Consider the following 19,125-nt stretch of genomic DNA (forward strand, 5'->3'; position numbering starts at 1 on the left):
ATAAAGAATAATGGAAATGTTACAGTTAATCGTCACTATTCATGGGAGGTAGGAACCAACACCCGACACAAAAATATGTGAATAACAGATGCTACCTGTAATTTATTCATTGCTTTTCAAACAGTCCAAAGTACGGTCCACGATATACTTAAATTAACATCGCATTGTATTACATTTCAGCAAATTGTAAATCGCGGGAATAGTGATTGATTGTGTCACTTTCTTCTCCGTGTTGAGGTCGTCTTTTTGCTGTTGTTCTGGCGGAGGTGTGAGTCTGTCCCTGCAGCAAAAAGTTGAGTGTTAAAATGACTCCCAGGGTCAATTTCAACACTTTTTTCAGGTTCATATAGCTCCACACTCTACATAGATGAATTAACCATTTCATAGAGTTAACTATTTTACACTGTGCCAGAGTAACGCTATACTGCTGAAATATATTTAACAAACTGTTTAGTGTTAGTGTTTAACTCCCAGAAATGTTGAAATAATTCTACATAGATGAATTAACCATTTCATAGAGTTAACTATTTTACACTGTGCCAGAGTAACGCTATACTGCTGAAATATATTTAACAAACTGGTTAGTGTTAGTGTTTAACTCCCAGAAATGTTGAAATAATTCTAATTATAGCCCAAGTTTCAAAGCAAACATGGTGAAGCGGCATCTAGCTGTTATGCTGCATGCAAGAGGAGTAAGTTGCCAATGGAGCATCTCAACTGAAACATTCAAAGTTACGGTGAAATGAAGCCGTCACACGACAGGCACATGAACATGGAGGGAATCCGCTCCCTGTTGCTGTTGTGGGGCAGGAAGTCATCTGGTACATTTAACTGTAACATTTAACACTCCCAGAAGTGAATCAAGTGGGCGGAGCTTACTTTGATTAACTCTGGTTTACCACAAAATAAATCAACTGTCATTAACACCAACATTTAAACAGTCCTGCAATCTGTAATCTGCAATCTGATTACTTTTTCCCCAAAATATTCATCGCTAATTTGTTACCTAAAAACCATGGTTATCAGAATCATGGCCTTCCTGCGACATCTGCCAGCTGACATGATCTGGTATCAGATGTTCCTCTCAGATCTTGTCTCGGGGCATCGGGTGCGCACAACCGGAACGACCCAGTGGCCATGTAGCTGACAAGTACGAGTCTTCATGACACGCTCACTAACCCCGTGTCTCCATAGACTCATGACCACCGGGGGGGGGGGGGTTCGTCTAGTTTCCTAGGGAGCGCCTTGCAGCAGTTAAGTTGCAGTCTTTTGTGTCATGCTCTTAAAATTACAACGCTATCTCAAGCTGAAATTGTCCTCCAAGATAGAATCAGCTCTACCGCCGCGTCTCCTCGCGCTCTCATCAAGTTCCTAACAGAACAAGCGAGTCTTTTGCGCCGAGGACGAGAGTGATGGCTGTTATTACTGGCCTCAGGTAGAGAGGGCCACCTGGAGAGAGAAAGAGAGCGAGACGGCGACTGGAGATAAACAGTGGCGAAAGAGCAGATTGACAAGCGAATTCAGCGGCGTGATTAATGTGACAACCTTTGAGAAAAGGTTATGCATCCGTAGGGAACACTAATGTGTGCCGGACATGGAGGAGGAAGAGAAGAAGGGCAGGAGGAGTCAAGTGAGGCTGGAGAAAGTCATCTCACTTGTCGGCTCTATTTGGGCCTCCGGCGCCGACGCTCAACATTACAATGGAATCGTTTTCGCATGCATTAAAACATTGTCACTGGGTGTCTCCTTCCATTAAGCACATTCCGACACGCTGCTCTGCATACATACTAACTGCATTTTGTAGACATTTAAGGACAGTAGTGGAGTTTACATACGCCCATTTTTTTTTTCTAGAATTTTCAAGAAATGCGAAAATAAAACTGAATGGAAACGCTAGGGAAAAAAAAGGGCCCAAATAATTACGCTTAGAGGATTTTGAAGCGTATCCAAAAAATGAAAATGCGAATTTTGGCTATGGAAACAAGTTTATACATAAATAATCAAATAAACACTGACAAGACCGGATACTCGTCGCATATTTCCACCTCACACGTACGTTTGTAGTCACAAAGCAATGTCGGACGATGAAGTAAGATATGTTTGGGGGGGGACATATGAAACAGAAATCTTTTTGGAATTAATTAAGGAAGTGAATATGAATGCTATTTTAGATGGAAAACAGCAAAGAAAGGCTACAGTTTATCAAGAATTACAAAAGTAAACTCATACGACCTCATTGCACGGCACAGTCGCTTTCTGTTTTTCTTCTTATTATTTTAAATTACTGGTGGATCCCTTCTCTATGGTGTATACCGCCACCTACAGCGGCGGAGTCCCCTCTGGATATTGAAAAATCAAAAGAAGAACAGATGGAAACGGGTATAAGTCGCATGTCCGTTTTGCGCATTTGCCGTAAATTAGCTTTAAAAATTTGAAACAATTGGATGGAAACCTGACTAGTGATGCACCTGAATGAGTTGATAGAACAAAAGCTCATGAACTTTTTTCATGAACTTTTTGGTGAATGTGCTCATTCTGAGGCGGTGAAAAGTAGTTAATCATTTCAATTTTTAACTTGAGAGGGGAGAGCAATCTGATTATTAACAGGCTGTATAATAGGCTCCTAGAAGAGGAGAGCTGAGTTTGACCATTTTAGGCCATTGTCTAAAAATGGTTCTGGATCCTCACCCAGCCTTGCCTCCAAATCATGGGTGGATAAATCTGGTGTGGGTGTGGTTGTTACTTAAATTGGCCAAGTCTAGAAGCTCACAAACATATTATCAGAAATAGGCAGAAACATTTACTCAGTTAATTAATTTCACACTTGACTCGCAGGCAGTCCAGAGACACAACTATACAAACTTTAAAAAGTCAGTTTTCCATAGTACGTCCCCTTTAATGCTAAAGATAAATACAATACGCTAGTGGGCCTACCATATTTTTATTTTCCTGTTAAATTGGTGTTGGTCACTTTGAACGAAGCACAATTATTTATGTAGAACTTTTTAAAAGTTTTCCTCATTAAAAACATGGAGAATGTGTGTGTGTGTTGTATGTGCATGTGTGTGCGCAGCAGGGGTTTTCAAGAGGCAAATGATCATTGTGAGCGAATTTGTTCACTAAGAGCTCCAGATATTTTTTGGAAAGCTTTGAAAGATGAGCAAGAAGGACTGCATGTTGGAACAGTGGTTAGCATGTTTGGCTCGCAGCACTGAGATTATGGGTTCAAATCCATGTTTGGACCTTCCTGTGTTTCCAGCTTTCTAAAACATATTGTGAGGTTCACTGGAGACTGAATTATTCATAAGTGCGTGTGAATTGCTTTTTTTGTCTATATGCGCCTAGTTGTGATTGACCAGCAATTAATCTAGGGCAGGAGTCTGCAACCTGCGGCTCCAGAGCCACATGTGGCTCTTTAGTCCCTCTCCTGGGGCATTTTGTGAATCTAAAAAATGTTTTGTAGAAATTAATATTTTTTTACATATTTAAGTTTAAATGAAATGTTCTTTTGATGAATTTATGATTAAATTAAAAAAAGTTAATCAGACATTTTACAAATGTGAGAGCCCACATTTTTAAGTTGTCAGTAAAAGGCAAACGAAAGGTAGATTAAAAAAAAAAAATTTATGACCCTAACATGTCCAAAAAATGTCAGAGAATTGATTTAAAAAGGCAAAAAAGAAAATGTTCAAAAAGTAACCACGAAGAAGAAAGGCAAAAAAATTACCATAAAATGTCCACAGAATTTCCCCAAAATCTGAAAATATATATATATTTTTAAAAAAGCAGAAAAGAAAATGTTCAAAAAGTAACAATAAAATGTCCACAAAATTGCCAAAAATATCAGAAAATTTACAGCAAAAAAGGCAGAAAAATATATATTTTTAAAACATCAATAAAATATCCACAAAAAAATGAAGGAGAGGCAGAAAATAACCATACTATGTGCATAAAATTGCCAAAAATGTCAGAAATTTTACAGAAAGGAAGAAAAGTATTAAAATGTATTAAAAAAATTACGTATGAAAAGTTAAAAAGAAATAATAATAAAAAACCGCAAGACAAAAGATAAAAGAAAATGAATATCTACATATTGGAAGCTGCATATTTTTCCGTTTTGGTGCAGCTCTAATGAGCTCTTGGGCCCTCAGTACATTAACTAGCACTAACACACTGTTTCCATCATCACAATCTGCAAATGTTTTGCGGCTCCAGACACATTTTTGGTTATTTATTTGGCCTAAAATTTTGACAGGAACGGTTGCTGACCCCTGGTCTTGGGTGGAACCTGCCTCTCACCCTGCAGTCAGCTGTGATAGGCTCTAGTGCAAATGTGCCCCTAATGAGTAAATGCCATATGGAAAATAGACAGATAGACAAGCAATAAAGCAGTAAAATCCAGCAAAAGTGATAAACGTGAGTGGTCGTCGTAATGTTGACTGTGGGCGAAGTCACACTGTTCTCACTCTGATACTTCAAACTGCTGCTGAGCAAGGACATTCATTAATTTGCTTATTAAGTTACAGTAGACGCGCCTCTATTATGATTATGTTGCCGCAGTTGCTCGATGAGTGAACTGACACTTCTTTGCTTCCACGAGTCCGCGCGCAGGCGGCGACAGGCTGCCCGCTCTGTTCTCTTTGGCTGCCTGCAATCAGGGAGAAGCAGGGGGCAGCGCCATTATGGGCTAATTATGGGCAAATAATAAGCAGTTGTCTGTTGCCCCGGATGCTGACTGGGTATGAAACGCGGCATCTCTTGTGGATTGTGCATTTGCGCCGCATGAGTCAGTTTGTGGAGCAATGTTTGACGCAAGGCTCTCTGTGTGCGGCCGTGTATGTCTGTATCTGTGTGTGGTTGGTGGCCAGTCTGCCAAATTGGTCATGACAGTAATATTCCTCACTGTCACGCATGACGTCACCCACAGCTTTATAGAGTCCCACTTTGAAGTCCCTTTGGAATTGGCATTCATGCCACAACGGGTGAAGTGTAATCATTAAAGTACCAAATCCAATTATTGTGGGGAATTGGTTGTTGATTAATTGTGTCTTGAAGCAATTGAGGCAAAACGGAAAGGGGATCCTCCGTTGTTGGTTAACTTGCGTTTTCAATTAACCACTCCGCAGAGTAAGAACATAAACATACAGCCATGGCACTTTTAATCACTTTCTACCAACGAGCTAACCGTAGCTCCTCCCCTAAATTAAGAGATCCTCAAACAAGGATGTCATACTTCCTTGACCGATAACTTTTCACGTCAACATTTATTAGCAAAATCCTTGAAAACCCCTTATAGCCCAGGGTTCAAAGCAAACATGGTGGAGCAACATTTAACTGTTACGCTGCACGCAAAAGCGATAAGTTGCCAATGGAAGTGAAGCCAGTCCCAAGTGGCAACAGTTAAGACTGTGTTTGGTGTTGGGTCATTGGGTTATATGTGTCTGTTTTGGGTTTGGTCATGTGGTCATAATGTTATGATGTTGATGTTGTCAGTTGCTATGCAGTTGCTATGTCCCTTGTGATATTGGTAGTTGTAATGCAGTTGTTATGTCCCTCATGATGATTATGTATTTGTCTACTGTTGTTTTGTAGTTGCTATGCAGTTACGATATATTTTGTGATACTATTTGTAATTGCTATGCAGTTGCTATGGCCCTTGTGATGACAATTATGTGTTTGCCTTAGTTTCACTCTTATTTCATAGTTATTTTGCAGTTACTATGTCCCTTGTTATATTGGTAGTTGCTATGCAGTCGCTATGGCTCTTATGATGCCAATTATGTATTTGCCTTATTTTCACTCTTATTTTATAGTTCCTTTGCAGTTGCTATGTCCCTTATGATGATGCTGATCATGATGTCAAACAGTTACTATGCAGTTGATAATGGTCCTTTATTAGCCACTCTTAGTTTGTCAGTCTGTCTATCTATCTATCTATCTATCTATCTATCTATCTATCTATCTATCTATCTATCTATCTATCTATCTATCTATCTATCTATCTATCTATCTATCTATCTATCTATCTATCTATCTATCTATCTATCTATCTATCTATCTATCTATCTATCTATCTATCTATCTATCTATCGATCTATCTATCCATCTATCTATCTTATTTGTCACATAGAATTGTGCCTTGCCCGAGCTGGAGTTTCTGAGTGACACTTTTTTCAGTACTTCGAGGCTCCTTAGCCGAGGTTTCTTTTTTTTTTCTTCTTTTTTTTTTCTTCTTTTTTTTATGTGGGTGAGTATGTGTATATGTATGTGTATGTGTATGTGTATGTGCGCGTGTGCATGCGTGTGCGTGTGCATGCGTGCGTGTGTGCGTGTGAGTGTGTGTGTATTCGTTAGTTCACCAAAAACCAATTAAAAAGAATCCCATACTGTTCACCTAAACCGAACACCTCCGTCAGGAGACCCGAGGAAGGACCAAAGAAAACAAAGGAAAGTGAAATCTAGCCGAGGTTTCCTATCCCAACTCTTCCATGCAAGCGGTTCTTCCATGTGTTCGTCGAGGTTGCTTGCATCCAGCCCAGCTCTCTCAATTGAGATTTCTCAGTTAAGATTTCTCCATCAATTGTTTTATGCTAGGACTATCTAAATCCAGCCCAGCTTTCTGTTGTTACTTTGTATTTTTGTGTACAGAGACTGTTTCCCAACTACTGTGCCTTGTCTGCGTTTGGGTCTTAACTCTGCACCTCATGTGTCAAAATCCAGATTTCGTGACAAAAGAATCACACTTAAGGGATTAAAAAACAACAATTGTGCACTCGTCTTAATTTAGCTCCTATTCTGTTTCAAAGCAGAATATTACGGTGAGATTGTCTCCTTTTCATTACTGATTCATGATTAACTTCTTCTCAGCACCTTGTCAACACGCTGCTGGGAAATCTTGACTGTGACAATGTGATTTGCTTTCACGGAAACCTTGATGTAAAGCCTTGTCGTCGTCTTTCCAGAGCACGCTAGAGTGACTCGAAAAAGGGGACGGAGAAAGTTTACAGCGCCGTCACTCAAGACAGACGCCTGAGCCTGATGCGTGCTGACGCTGATGGTGCACACGTGTGACCTTTGGGCCGCGGAATGCACTCAGACAACACCCTCTGCATGCCTTTCAAGTCCCAAGCAGACCAGCCAACTGTGTCTGCGTCTGTGAAACTTTAGCAGTCGCTGACAGGAGGCATCTGCCAACAAGCACTCACTCACTTCCTCATCAAATATGAAATATAAAAAACACGGTCCACAATAGTGATGTTCAACTTTGGAACAACCAAACAGGTCAGTTTTGTACTTGGATAACATATGAGTGATGTAAGCCACTGCTGTTTGTCCATTGGTCAAGCAGATTAATCATGTACACATCATTGTAAAAATTGAGGATACGAGGCAGGGAATGACAAAAATAAACAGTTACCCTGCTTGGATGCTTTTGCACTCCAAAGTCCCAGCCATGCTCCTCTGGAATAAAATCCAAATTCACCAAACGTGTGATGAAGTTCACAATAAAAATTTTAACCCAAAATAGAAGATTAGCTTATATTTAAATGTTTGCCTTCATTTGCTTTCAAAACGTTTCTCTTCTACTTTACATGCAGGTAGGGAGGCACTGCCTCCCCTGCCTACCCTGACCATTTGTCCCTGATATACACATGCTAAAGTTAGTTAATGATGCTACTACTTTTCTATAGACACTGCACTCCACCGCCTCCAATTTCTCGCTGGATTAACTAAATCAGAAATTATTAAAAGAATAAATATATAGACATGCAAAATACGGGAGACTCGTTTTGTCCTCTACAGGTTGCAAAGTTTTAGCAGGGTTTAAAATGGAAACCTAACTGCTTGTTAGCTACTGCATCTGATAAGTTAAAAGTCCAAAACAAACTTGGCAGTTTCATATTAAATACAAGACGTTTTGAGCCCTCTATTTCATGAGTATAATATTTGTTGCCCATTAATACCCTGACTAATATGATCTGACACATGCATTGCATGGATAATCCATTAGAGGGCAGTATCACCCAGCTGATGGCTTTTCCAGCGACCTTGCAAGATTGCCCCAATTGAGAAAGGAGAGACACCAATACTTATTAATAATGGGAAATGTTCTTTCTGAGTTTTGGAAATACTAATATGTTTGATATGTCCGTTTGACAGTTATAAATGTATGAATTTAAAGCATTGTGACCAGATGTATCAAATATGATACAAATCAAAAGTCATATGTGGAAGTTGATTTTTAAAAAATTGTTGTTTTGTTTGTTCAAAAAGACCAATAAATACTCCTATTTACAAAGAATAAGAATTTTCTCTCATGTGTTTCATGGTTCAGTCTTTATTAATTAATTTGCTCCCAAAAACATTAAATGTTTTAAGTGTCCCAAAGACATTTATAAGGTTTTTTTTATGCTAGAGCATACAGAAGGCTTTAATGCAGCCTCTGTCCTGAAGAGGTCGCTCAAAGCAATTGTAGTTATTACAAAAAAACTGCCAGCAGGTGGCAGCAGAGCAAAAGAGATGAACCAGGGCCATGTTGAAAAAAAACTAATTTAACCACAGTTCGAAACAGATTTGTGAATTGTGATGAAACTTTATTCTAAAGCTAATTGCTAAAACGGAAACAGGTAGAAATATACTTGTTTCCTGATGAAAGAAGAGACTCTAATCTTTCTTTTGGTAGGTTCCATGTTTTTATAGCAATAGAACACAATATTCTGTGGGCCTTGCAAGATCAGTCAAAATCCAGTAAAACAGCTGGCCGGGAGTGAAGGGGGTTGCTTCAGTAAAAATGTCTGGGAGTGAATGAGTTAATAACAACAAGCTAAGCTATTTACCGCAGTAAAAACAGTTTTATCTTTCCAGTTTGAATACCCGACGAGACAAAAGTAAGTTCCTACTTTAATAGAATTGACGGCAATTATCCAGTGACATTTGATAGCTTGTATAACCCACACACGCGTATAAAGCTCCTGCAGTTTTGTTTCCCAACCTGCAGTCGTCCTTGATTAGTGTGACGCGCAGTCACGAGTCGCCATCTCGCATGCTGTTACGACGCTGACTGGCTCACAGCATGCTTTTGTTTTTGTCTGGGCTTCAGGAACTTCTACTACATCACCATGCTGCGCGACCCGGTCTCCCGCTACCTGAGCGAGTGGAAGCACGTCCAGCGCGGCGCCACCTGGAAGACGGCCCTGCACATGTGCGACGGACGTTCGCCCACCCAGGACGAGCTGCCCACCTGCTACAACGGCGAGGACTGGTCGGGCGTCACCCTGGCCGACTTCATGCGCTGCCCCTCCAACCTGGCCAACAACCGGCAAGTGCGCATGCTGTCCGACCTGAGCCTGGTGGGCTGCTACAACCTGTCCTCCATGAACGAGAGCCAGCGCGACCACATCCTGCTGAGCAGCGCCATGAGCAACCTGAAGAACATGGCCTTCTACGGCCTGACCGAGTTCCAGCGCAAGACGCAGTACCTGTTCGAGCGGACGTTCAGCCTGCGCTTCATTTCGGCCTTCACGCAGATCAACAGCACGCGCGCCGCCAACGTGGACCTGAGCGAGGCCGTGCGACGACGCATCGAGGAGCTCAACTTCCTGGACGTGCAGCTGTACGACTACGCCAAAGACCTGTTCCTGCAGCGTTTCCAGTTCAGTCGGCAGAGGGAGCGGCGGGAGGTGCGCTTGAAGAGGCGCGAGGAGCGGCGTTGGATACGCGAGCGTCAGCAAGCCAGGCCGTGGCCGCCCATACGTCGGGCGGAAGCTTCGAAGAGCCTGGAGAAAGAGGACAATGACTTTGCTAGCACCACTGAGGACTACACTAGCCAAGTGGCTCGCTGGTGATGCCAGAAACTGAACTCAACATCACGGGACACTACTCACAAAAACGTTGGGATATTTGGCTTTTAGGTGACTTTACTTTTGAACCGTAATCTCTACAGTTGACCACTCTAAACTTTTGAATGTCCAGTTCTTCAATGTTTCAGTTCTTTTTCAGGGTTCCCGCAGATCCTTAAAATGACATTTAATCCATGAACCTAAACAAAGCCTTAATTGGCTTTAAAAGTCAATCTTTCAGTCTTGTTATCACATGAAAAAAAATTACCCAATGACTTGTGGGCCAACAAAACAGTGATGAGGTTGTCTTTGTTAGTCCTAAAAATAAAAAATTAAATGGTGCCAGTGGGTACTAGTTAGCCCCAAGGACAACATGAATAGTCCACAGGTCTGTTTTAAAAATAAAATTAATGATAAAATAAATAAAACAATATTAAATAATAAAAATAAAATAATAAAATTGACTGTCCTCAATGGGGGTAAATGTTGTTTTTATTTACTCAAATATTTAAAAAATAAAATAAAATAAAAAGCAGTAATTTTAATACCATGGCAGGGCGATGTCTTTGCTCACGATTATCATATTGTTAGATACATTGATTCATGCCTAGTTGGAGACTGTAGCAACTTTAGACAACATGGGACATTGGGAAGTTGATTTTAAATATAATATTTAATGGAATTAAAAAGTCTTAACTTTAATCTGTCCTAAACTCTAGGAACACCCACCACCTTCTGCTCTTCCGTAACAAGGAGCTGAACGGTAAAAATTTTGTTTGATCCATGAATACATCCACTTCTATGCCTTTCTGTGTTGCGTTAACACTAAGGGGACTGTTTAAATACCAATTCTAATTGAATCAGGAAATGTCTTGGTCTATAATGGATCAATACCTGTTGTGACTTTTGCCAATCAACTCCTTGTTAAGAAAGTTGTGGGAAAAGTACTGAAACAGTTAGACATGTGAATTCAAAAGATTAAAGAACGTCACCTACGTTCACCTCTAAAGGTTAGAGTGCATTTTAGGTTCATCCTGAAATGTCACCCCAATATCTCAAAATATTTGTGAGTAGTGATCATTTCATCATCAATGTGTTCCTCAGCTTTTTGGTGTGCACTCGTCTTTCTTTACAACAATGGTTCTCAAACTGGGGTCCGGAGCTTGGGGAGGGGGTCCACAAAATAAATCACTACAAATTTTTATGTAGTGGCAGTTTCAAAAAGTCTATATGGGAACTGGCATGACTATAAAACAGACAAAAAATTACTCTTCCCTACCTTCACTTTGGGCCAATTAAATGGTCATGTTTGATTGTGACATACCGTCACATAAAAAAAAAATCAAATACATAAATAAATAAAAATCTCATGGCACACCGCCAAACTAAAATTTCATAAAAGTATACATACTGAAATAATGATGATCTTAATGATCCCATTATGTTGTTGTATGAACGGTAACAAGTGGATATAATAAACAAGTGGATAAACTGTTCAATTGTGTGCCCTGCCATCTAGTGAAAAAACATGTAACTGTTCTGGCTGTCACTATATGTCACTGGCATAAATGGATGAACAAAGATACAGTAAAACTATCTGCAGTAAATAATAATAATAATAATAATAATAAAGAAATTGAATATATTCCCGCAGAATATTTTATCACAGGACAGTTGTTGGGAATCAGATAATAAAGTTGTATTTTCCTAATTCTTATGTTGTTAAAATTATGTTTTTGACATATCCGCGTGTCCAAACCAATAAAACGCATAATTTGGATGATGTCAACACCTCTGGTTCATGACTGGATCTTAACTAACCAATCACCATCGCAAGTTGATTTGCATGATGTTCATGTTAAAAATGTTGCATATAAGCTTGGTAAGTTTACAATATGCTATAGCCATATTATCCTGGCGTCCACTATAACAACTAAAAATTTGAGATAGCCCCCCAACCCCCCCAAAAAAATCCATGTTGTTCTTATGTGGGAAATGATTCAAAATTATCACAAGACAATTTGCCCAGTAGAAAAAATGCGTGTGTAAAGGGGCTACAAAAAACTACAAACATTTCAACTTTTTGTTGTAAGCATAACATTGTTTTTTTTCTAAAAAAAAAATAGGCAACTTTTGAATTGCTTTGGCACACACTGTTGCTATGTTTAATTGGCATTAGGATCACGATGGGGTCCTTAGAGAAATGTCCCCCCATGAACCCAACCAGTTTGAGAACCTCTGCTTTACAAGTGTGGGCACTGCCTCCAGGTGCCCGTTTTGCTGTCTTAAAACTCTTCAAATGCTGTGTTTATAATCATTTCATTGCTGCCTTGGTTCTTTTCCAAATGCAGCTCTTGCCAGAAAAAAATATTAATCAGAAGCTGCTTTATGTAAAAAAAAAAAGGAAAAAAAAGATGAATGTCATCAAAATCACAGAAACTTTTTTAAAAAGTAGTCGTAGACGTTTGCATGCCACATTCACACTTGCACAAGTAGTCTGTAAAGAAGAATTAACTTTTTTATTATTATTTGAAATCAATGAAAAACTTTTCCTTGAGAGCCACTTTTGGTGCATGAGGACTGATTATGTTTTTGAGTTGCGATGGTCTCTTTTATTTTCACAAGTGCAATACCTTGCTAAAGAAAACCCTCAATTTTTGGTATACAGTGGAACCTTTCAAATCAAAAACTTTCTCTTTTGCGGAATGGCCTTCAAAGTTGTTCTAATTTCAAAACAGATTTACTGAGTTTGCAGTGTTAAAACTGATGGCAGTAAGTGAATATACTAATGAAATGATTGTCATCTTGCCAGACATGTCTTCTGTCTCTATTTTATTGTTTTTAAAGTGATGGACCACCAATATTAACCATTACTGTATAATATTATAACACTTCTAAAAGGAAAAAATTGCAAACAAAAATCTCAGATTTGACCAATAAAAACATTGGGCAGTTTAGTTGTCAATTTTAAAGGTTTATTGTGTAAAAATATTATTTAATCAGTAATCAATAAATCAATAATAACAACAAAAATAAAGATGGATTTTGAGCAAAAAGAGTGATACAAGAAATGTCATTAATCTGCTCTAGCACCCCCCCCCACCCCCCAAAAACAGATAAAAATGTGATAAGAAAAAAAACACAAACAATAATATTGTACTTAACAGGGATGTAAAGATAACGGCAATATTGTGGTATGGCGAAAACTGCCACAACATTGTCGTCGTCATGTCACAATATTAAAAGCAGCACGTCTGTTAAACAGCGAGGTTGTATTCCATTTGTGCAGTTCCAGCACCCTCTGGTGGTTAGTTACTGAGTGCAGTTTAATTTTAATTAGGCATGTTTAGGCCACTGCAGCGGTTATCACTCCCATAAATCAGTCATATCAGCAAACATTTTTCAACATCTCCATTACAAAAACTACTTTTCACCCACTTCAGCTGAGCACAGCATTGTGAACAACATAGACCAAGATACTTTGCGCTACTGAGCCAATAGGAGCACATGACAATAAAATGACTGGCCAAGCCTATTTCTTTGTCACTGCTGTTACTATGTGCAAAAAAATATTGTATCGTGATATTTGGATATCATTACATCCCTAGTTACTTGAAGACACTGACGCTATTTGTTAGCTCGTCTATGATGTTTTGAATTGTTTATTAGCATCAAGCTAAACATACTTTGCTATATGGTTACTTAAAATATATATGTAATTTGCTTTGTTTTATGTTTAGTTTTTGACTGTGAGGATGGAGAAGTCGCAATAAGCTCCACTTCCTGCCCCGTGCTCGTTACCTGTCATCACACTTTTTCATTTTGTGGTATATACCCTCTGTATGGACAGAAAAAAACACTTTGGAGGTTCCACTGTATTTAAGATGGAATAAAAGTATAGGGTTGTTGCTTCACGAAAAAAATATGCTAAATGGTCCTGCACCGCAGGGAGTATACAAATGTCTCGTGTACGCTATGCCATTATTGTTTTCTGACGCGACATGAACACACATGAAGATGAAAGAAGGTTTTGTTTAATCTCTTTGTGTGCTTTTATGCTTCTTATCTCGTATCCCCTAAAAGGCCCGCCAACACGCAAGCACGCTATCACGTCCTCCCATTATCAACATAACAGAGTCGTCTATTTTTTGTTTCTTTTAATTGCAGTTCTGAAATACCTCAATGCCTTGTTTTCCCCATCCTTACGATTATTTCCGTTCATCCGCTCGCAAGCGTGGCTGCGTTTGAAGAGCACAGATTGTTTGCGCTTGTCGAGTCATGTTTGCTAGCATTTTCGGTTTCAGTGTTGGCGTCGTTCAAAACAGACTCATTCTGACGGCGACCTTCCGCGTTACAGTGGAAAATGTCATCTTTAAAATAAATCACATTCATGAATATTTCATTTCCCAGTCGATGGTGTTGGTTTTGCGGTTGAAATAAAGCTTTCACTGCTGTGTGACAAGCAGCAGGAGTGAGAGGACGACAGATGGGAGCGCAGTATGTGCTATAGACGGTATACTGGACCGCTTGCCGTACGCTACATGGACTGCTTACGTAAGGAAGCCCTAAGATGGTTGTTATCATTTTGGATGAGGTTGAAGTGAGGCAATAATGGCGTCGTGATGGTTGGTTATTAGATTATGTGAAAGCATAATTGACACATGTCAATTACGTGAACAGTGGATATAAAAAGTCTGCACACCACTGTTCAAATTACACATTTTTTGTAGTGTAAAATATGGAAGAAACTAAGATGAATCAATTCAAAACTTTTTCCACCATTAAAGTGACCTCTAACCTTTAAAACTCTCATTTTAACTCATTCACTGCCATTGACGGCTATAAACGTAAAAAAAAAAAATCCTTTTAACTATGTCTATTAGTTTAACTTTTTTTTTTTAACTTTTAGTTTTACTTTTTTTTTACATTTAGAACAGATAAAATTTGTGATTGTGAGTTAACTAGTGAAGTCATGCAATTAATTACGATTAAAAAATATAATCGCCTGATGCCCCTAATTTTTAATAATCTTTTCTTTTGAAAAAAACATTCATTTAATTGTAATTTTTTTTATGTCTTTAATTTTTTTAGATAATCTTTTAAAATATTTTTTTATAATTTTTATTTTTAATAATCTTTTCTTTAAAAAATATGTATTTCTATTTTTTTGTAATAATTTCTTTTTTTTAAATCATTTTAATTGTGTTTTTTTATTTTTAATAATCTTTTCTTTTTAAAAACAAAACAAAAACAAAAGATTATTAAAAATTAGGGGCGTCAGGCGATAACAATTTTTTTTATCATAATTAATCGCATGACTCACAATTAATTACAAATTTTTATATCTGTTCTAAATGTACAATTAAAAAAATTCTAGGTTTTCATACTCTTGTTAACAAAAGTGGGAAAAAATTAAATAGAAATAGTTCAAATGATTTTTTTACGTCTATAGCCGTCAATGGCAGTGAATGAGTTAAAAAAAATTATTTTCAGACTGAGCAGTAAAAATAAACACAGGGGTGCACAGCATCTTTATAAATGGGAATGTTTTTAAAAATAAATAAATACATTAAGTGCCATTCTTTTATGGTCCTCTCTTGACTGATACTGAGGAAGCTTTCTGATGTGACTACAAAAATGTCAGAAAAAGCCCACTAGAACATATGAACTTTATTTTAGGTTAATCAAGGGCACATTAAATGGAGGGTGTGCACACATGCGCAACCACATAATCACAGTTGCTTGTATGAAAAAAGGAAACAATTTCAATTTTTCAATTGTGTCATACAGGTTATAGGTCACCGTTATGGTGGAGTATGTCGGTATGAATGTATGTACTGTAACTGTACACAAAGTGTGTATGGCCTTTTAAATTTCTGTTATTTGAAAAGGTGAAGAACGTCATGGCTGCTTGATGGGAAATGTCTCACCAACACGTCATTGTGTTGGTAGGGAAAAAAGAGAGCGTGTTCTCTTGTGTAACAATTTCTGTACATGTTCAAATGTCTCGTGATAAAATGAATTGCCTTTTTTTGGCGTGTGACATTTAATCTGCCATTTTTCTTGTCACCTGAAAAAATAAAAGACTTATGAGTAGAAATAAATGCATTGAATGACAATGATGCTGTGCTGTTTGTTTAACATAGGCTTTGCCTTTATGCACTACCATTGCATGTTTGTCACATGGAGAGTACCTCTTCTTCTTTTTTGTTAGACAATAGGCATCTTAATGTGGTATTTTCACTAAGCCAAATCCCCAAAATGCAGAGTGGCCAATCAAATAACATAAAGGTTTGACATTTTCATGAGACATTCACCTGTGCTGAATTCATCCAAAAATCAACAGGCACGCCTTGGTCAAATAATGCCATGATGTTGGTAGCCCTTTAGCCAAAACGCTAATGTTATGCTTCTAGTGACAGTTCTTGGTGCTAGCTAAGGCTAGCTACATGTAGGAAATCTTACTTTTAATTCCTCTAAGTAACTGTTACATGCCTCAGTGTGTGTTCCTGTTTTGGTCATCAACTGAAACTTAAATGGGCTCTGTTTTGTTTTGGCTTTGGGTTTTTTTTGGGGGGAGGGCGGGGTCAGACCATATATAAGTGTGTGGTCATCCACACAGTGTGCTGAATGTAATAAAAATCAACAGGCGCAACTTTGTTAGCTCATTAGCCAAAATGTTACCATTATGCTAACATGGTGGCAATTGCTAAGCTAACAATGCAAGCTACAAATGGGAAATCTGAATCTTCACACATAACCAAACCCAGACAAAAAGGTGAGTTGTAATTGGTCGTTACCTGCTTAGGAACTGTGATGTCATTTTCAAGAGACAGCAGGTGTCAAAATAGCCGTTCCCTGAGATGGATAAAAACAGGTAGATTTTGCTGCTTAATTCCTATTCCACAAACAATACGAGCGTTTAGACTTGTGGGGCTGTATAATAGGACATATTATTGTTTTAAAAAAAAGAGAGAAAAAAGGATTGACTTTCCCTTTTAGTGACGTGTCAGTTGAGGCCACCAACAGGTGTGCTAAGAATGCAGTTGATTAACTCTACTATATTACAAATGCACCAAACTAGTGCGGGATGAGTCGACTGTACTGGTGTTAGCATTAAGCTACTAGTTACTATCCACAGCGCTTAGCAAGCTTAGCCTACAAAGCTAATGAGTCTACAGGTAGCTCATATTTGTAGCATTATTAGGCTTAATGTAAACAGAATAAAGCCAGATACACCTCACTATTATCCTCTTACATCATCACCAACCAGCCACGAACAGCGATACATGGCCAGCATCAGTTTTGACGCATGATGTGGTATGCTTTGGATCATGAACTTTTCTCCTGCCTTCCCATGAAGAGCTCACTGATGTGGGACATTTTAAGTGGCCTCTATTTGAACATATTTTTCATTCCATTACATGTGAAAACCTTGTGCCTCCCCCTCAGGTTGCGCTGCACGAATGGTTAGCATTTCTTTCAGCCGGCTGCGGCACAGATGGTATGATTGTATTATCTCCAATGTTTTGACCGTAGGAAGCGTTTAATGACTTTCAGGAAAAAGCGGGAGGGGGTTGGGGGGGTTCTCGCGTTTTATAGTCAGCAGAAAAAGCCAGTTGCTGATTCCATGTGGTTCTCATTCTGCAAGGAACATTGACTTGTTCATATCACAACAAATAGAAGAAGAAAAAAAGATTTATGAAATAAACAGGGTAATGTGATGAATGTGCGGTCTTGTTCACAAATTTAAATGGCCTGGATTCAATTTAGTTGCACCTGATAGAAAGAAATATTATTTTTAAATAATAAAAAGGAAGCAAAACTTATTAAAATTATTTAACTAAAATGTTCCAAAAAGAAGACATTTAGAAATGTATATAGGCTACATGTACAGGTATTGTTATGGTTCTGGTTAAAAATAGCTGATGTCCTTAAGAATGGATCAACTTTGCTCTTATTTTTTTATTTTTTGGTAGTATACAAATATGTATTATTAAATATTAAAAGGTTAAGTAAATAAAGCAAACTACAACAATCCTAATGTTGCAGTTCTAAATGATCTGCTTTCTAGTTGTATTATCATAACAAATAATTTTAGAAAATATTTTCTTTTTAAAGAAAAATAATAAATCTCCTTTTGGCATTTTGTTTATGTAATTGTATGTTTTTACCCCCACAATAATGCATTAACTTCATGCTTTGCGTCAGCAAGTTCTCTGTAATATAGCATCACAAGAGTCCATGCGTATTACAAAACTAATACTACACCCCCATCAAGTGGTCATGCCTGAGAATTGCAGCCTCTCTCCTCCATGAAAAAAATAAAATAAAAGTTACTGTATTTCTATCAAATGCTAGTGAGAAAACAGCTTGAAGCAAGACCAGAGAAGTTTAAAAGAAAATAAAACTATTAAAATTAGACATATTTATTAACCCTCATCTATGGTTTTCCTGTTTGGCGTTTTCATGTTTTCCCCATGCTTGCATGGGCTACCCAGTCTTCCTCCCATATTCCCAAAACATGCGTTCATTGAACTCTAAATTGTCCTTAGGTGTAATAAATGTGAGTTTGAAAGCTTGTTTGTGCCCTCCAAGTAACTGTCTGGGTGTAGCTCTAACCGAAATGTCAGTTCACTCATAAGCTTAACAAGGACGAGTGCAACAGAAAATGGATGCAAGGACATTTTGCTTTATAATCCTGCCTTATATAGTAGGCATGTGTCGTGAATGCCAAGTCCACGCTGGATGCGATGTCACAAGAGGCTTGTCCTTGTCACACTACAACTGTCAAAAATGTGTCTTTTCAGGAAACTGGATTGCAGTGACACGCATCAAGCTGAATAAGCGTTTCAAGTAAACAAAGTAGGCATGAATCATGAATCTTTAAAGGGAATGTACGTATTATGGGAAAATTACATATATGGCTTGTACTTTACACAAAAAGTTGGGTCTGCCCCACTGTTTTAACAATTGGGCAAATGTACATAACCACCCACACACAAAAAGTGTCCACCCATGACATGATGTTCTAGGTTGGCTAAAGTTCCAGATCCACTTTCTAGTGCTCTAAAGTGCATGAGTGCAATTGTGGAACATCATTCATAATATCATGCAATTATATAAAGTACGTAGTCCTGATAGTCACAGAAGCGTCAACAAACAATACGATAGCATTAGCGCTGTAAACAAGCCAACGTTAGCTAACTAGCCATGGCTGCTACATTGGTAGCATGACTTACTCGTAATAGATCATTTCTATAGCACTAAATTTATTTTATTGTAT

General features: G+C 38.2%; 1 protein-coding gene across 1 annotated transcript in view; it reads left to right on the plus strand.

The window, feature by feature from the left end:
- The window catches only part of hs6st3b (heparan sulfate 6-O-sulfotransferase 3b), a 67,408-nt gene extending 52,279 nt beyond the window's left edge, over positions 1-15,129 (plus strand). Inside the window, exon 2 of the mRNA XM_086090559.1 lies at positions 9,101-15,129. Coding sequence (XP_085946685.1) covers positions 9,101-9,845 — 745 coding nt within the window. The 3' untranslated portion in view covers positions 9,846-15,129. The remainder of the gene's footprint in view (positions 1-9,100) is intronic.
- The last annotated feature ends 3,996 nt before the right edge of the window (positions 15,130-19,125 follow it).

The sequence above is a fragment of the Leptonotus elevatus genome, chromosome 12 (genome assembly GCF_054856555.1).
Source record: "Leptonotus elevatus isolate MCC_2025b chromosome 12, RoL_Lele_1.0, whole genome shotgun sequence".
In the NCBI taxonomy this organism is placed as follows: domain Eukaryota; kingdom Metazoa; phylum Chordata; class Actinopteri; order Syngnathiformes; family Syngnathidae; genus Leptonotus; species Leptonotus elevatus.